The sequence below is a fragment of the Lolium rigidum genome, chromosome 6 (assembly GCF_022539505.1).
Source record: "Lolium rigidum isolate FL_2022 chromosome 6, APGP_CSIRO_Lrig_0.1, whole genome shotgun sequence".
NCBI classification, from domain to species: Eukaryota; Viridiplantae; Streptophyta; class Magnoliopsida; order Poales; family Poaceae; genus Lolium; species Lolium rigidum.
The window spans coordinates 75,457,396-75,460,817 of NC_061513.1; the positions used below are offsets into that span (position 1 = coordinate 75,457,396).

At 46.4% G+C, this 3,422-nt stretch overlaps 1 protein-coding gene across 1 annotated transcript; it reads left to right on the forward strand.

The window, feature by feature from the left end:
- The first annotated feature begins 262 nt into the window (after positions 1-262).
- On the forward strand, positions 263-2,490 carry LOC124661881. Its single transcript, XM_047199772.1, has 3 exons — positions 263-382; positions 668-929; positions 1,133-2,490. The coding sequence occupies exons 1-3, from the start codon at positions 324-326 to the stop codon at positions 2,486-2,488; spliced, it is 1,677 nt and encodes a 558-aa protein (XP_047055728.1). The 5' UTR covers positions 263-323; the 3' UTR covers positions 2,489-2,490.
- The last annotated feature ends 932 nt before the right edge of the window (positions 2,491-3,422 follow it).

The window sequence follows — 3,422 nt, forward strand, 5'->3', positions numbered from 1 at the left end:
AGTGAATAGCGAATTGAGTTTCTGCTATATTCAGGTGAATACATAAGATTTTGAGCAACTTTTTGTTACTACTACTCATATGGCCCATAGCCCATACAACAGCCCATCCAACCCAATTCTAGTCGTTCTGCTCGAAGCCACGAACGAAGTTTCTGCTCGCTCTCGCAGCCTCGCAGTCTGCCAGACTCGCGCGAACACGAACAGACGCGCAGGCGGGCGGCGACAACCCTAGGCGATCCGATTCCGACGCGAAGCAGAGCAGGCGACTGGCGGCGGCTACCGGCGGGAAGAGGCGGAGCAGCAGAGAGCGGCAGCGAAGAAGGATGCATCCTGCAGGGGACCGCGACGGCGCGACATCAATGGCCAGGACCCAGGACGCCAGGTGCTCTTCTGCTCCTCACCTCTTATTCCCCTGATCCCCTTTCCCCTCAGATTTTGCAATTCGCATGACCGCATCAGATTAGCTCGTAGCAGTACTGCAGTACCGTATTAGCTGTTTGGAAGTTTGTAAGATGTAAACATGCAGCCTAATTGTGTGTAACTGACTAATTTACCTGTAAAAATCCAACCTAGACTAGCATATATAGCGGGTGTTTTTGTTCTCATATTGCTCTGAGAATTTTTTTTGCAATGAATACCCGGTCACTAAAACCTAGTGCTGCCACAGGGTGGAACTGACTGCGCCAATGGAGACACTACCCACAGAGGCGGTCATGGAAACTGCCCCTCATGAAGATAAGCTTAAAGATGGATCAGCCGAGGAAGAATTGGATCCATGGAATCCTCCCTGTCCTCCTTGTCCTCCTTGTCCTCCTGTTGCTGACCTAAATGTCCACGTAAGATTAGCCATGGAGTGGTTGGCGCAAAAACGGGCTATACTTGTTACCTCCAGAGCAACCAAAATAATCATCCCAGACCGTACTCCTGAGGTTCTTTCCTATTGAAAACCATCTGATCATAATTATAGTTCACTTCTGCCCCCCAGTATTCCGTAGGATATAGTTTTTGTACTGCACTTGCACATTTTTGCGTTTTGTTGTCCTATGATGCATTGCAGCAATACTTAATTTATACTACCAGTACTATTGTACTTTGTTAATCGAATAATTAATTTCCTTTCACCCTTTTGCAGTCGGTGAATATTGCCCTCTTCAAAGCAATGCCCTGTTTGACGCCCATCCTGGAGAAGGATAGCCACCGGCGCTTCCTCAGCTTATTCGCATACAGTGGGCAGGGCATGGGATGGGGCTATGTCATCACACCAGAGACTTTAGACAATATTATCATGCAGAATGCTCTCCAATGTGCCAAAGTTGCCTTGAAGGGCCGGGCACCTGAGCTCAATGGGTACCGGGCCAATCCCAACTACATGACCCAATATGGGTATTTCCCCCTCCACCGAGCTGCTGAAATGTTCTCTGTCGAGATGATAGAGTTGCTCTTACGCCATGGCGCGTCAGCCAACCTAAGCACAGTCGGTCCTGTAGTTACTGAGGGTCTACTCCCTCTCCATGTCGCAGTTGAGAACACTTGCCTGCATAAGTATCTGGAGGACGGTCTATTTCATCACCAAATGCATCAGGATTGCAGTGTGGCGGATATGAAGTATGTCTACAAGCTCGTCCATCTTCTGTGCCTGCCTGAACTGAAGATCTTCTTGGATACAGTCAGGCTTCTTGCAAAACACACAGATAATTTACTTGATCAGCTCTGGATCTACATAAAAGATGGAAAGCTTACCCAGACAGCTGTTCTGCTGCTGGCAGCGCAAGAGCAGATCCGCACTGGAACTTCCCACAAAGGCAGTAAGGTCAATAGTAAGTTGGACGGGTTTGCTATTATTACTGGTGATATTGTGCACAAGAATACTTTACAATCCGAGGCATGTGAGAACATAATGGATTCAAACCAACCGAGCAAGATAAATGCCATTAATGTGACATTATTGTCGCTTATTGATATAATTTCTCGAGCTGGCGCAGCTCTTGATTCATACATTAGGGCACACCCAAAGATGCCATATGTGATGCATGTATCCCACTCGGAAGTCCTTGAACGTGTTTCATTGATTCTGAAGGAGCATGGTTTTTGTCGTACTGGAGCACGTATAGACATCGGAAATCTCTGCCCGTATAAAAACGTGTTATCCATTGAAGATCGGCGCGCCAAGTCAGCTGCAGAAGTTGGTTATCATGCTGCAAAGGAAGAGGGCAAAATAAAGAAAATCAGCAAAGGATGGGAGCTCAAATATGCAAGGAGAAGTTTCTTTCCATACTGGAGATCAGTGTTGGAACCCCAGTCTTACGGGAAGATGACCTTTGTAAAACCCATGCTCACTGTTGAACAGATCAATCATGATAAACGTTTGGGCATAGGATCTGCTTTTGGTGGACTGCTGGGCAGAGTTCAGCCAGTAGCTAATCATCAACCAAGAAGGTTCTTTTGTACAGCGTCTTTAACACTCTTGAAAGTGTTAAGGAATGCATGAGTGTAAATTAGGTGCTGGCCCTGCTGGCTGCTGCTACTGCAACCAAGCTAACGGATCCACCGGTGGGATCCAAGGCCAGTCGACCCGGCTATCTGATGGGCCATGCATGCATAGTGCGGCTGATTCTGGGTGAGCCTGGCTTTTTTTTTTTAAAAAAAAGAGAGACAAAAGTTTTGCCTCATCCATTAATTAAGAAGAGGGTGTCTGGTTTTTAAGAGAAAACTGGACAAAAACTTGCAATAATCGGGCTAAGCTCACACAAACAACGCACCCATATAGACCACAAAGCGACCTTGAGTCTGGCTTTTGGTTTGGTGAGGTCATGGCACTTGCATCCGTTCCGTTCTGTTCTAAAAAAAAACATCCGTTCCGTCCTGCGGCGGGCGAAATGAAACTTCTGGCCTGCGGATTGAGGACTTATCGAGAACCACTCGATGGTGAAGTGTAATGAACTTCTAGCTAGTGGAGTAAAATGATCATGTTTCATAATCTGCCTATGGTAGTGATATTTTTAGAGGAAAACTGTAACTTGGCGGCGCCGGGGCACCATCATTTTCTTCACGTACTCATCCGTTGGCCAAGGCCTGCCTGGTGTTTTGTACGGATTGATATGCAAGGAGCCAAGGAGCAGTTCGTTCGAACGAAAAAGCACATTCATCAAACTTTGCTAGTGCTAGGCTGGAGAGCAATATTATGGAGGTGCACTGCACAACTGCAAGTAGGGTGTTTTCTAGTTCAGGCCTGCTCTGTTGAGGCCTGACGATATTGGCACACCCTTCAAGGCGTTTTTGATGATATAATAGAAGTGTACACAGTTTTTGTGTAGTAGCTTGATTGTCTTTAGGTCTAGATACAGTACGAGTCCATAGGCATCTCGTATATACAGGCTAGTATTGTTAGACTTTTATTTTTTGAAAACAAATGGTAGTACAGT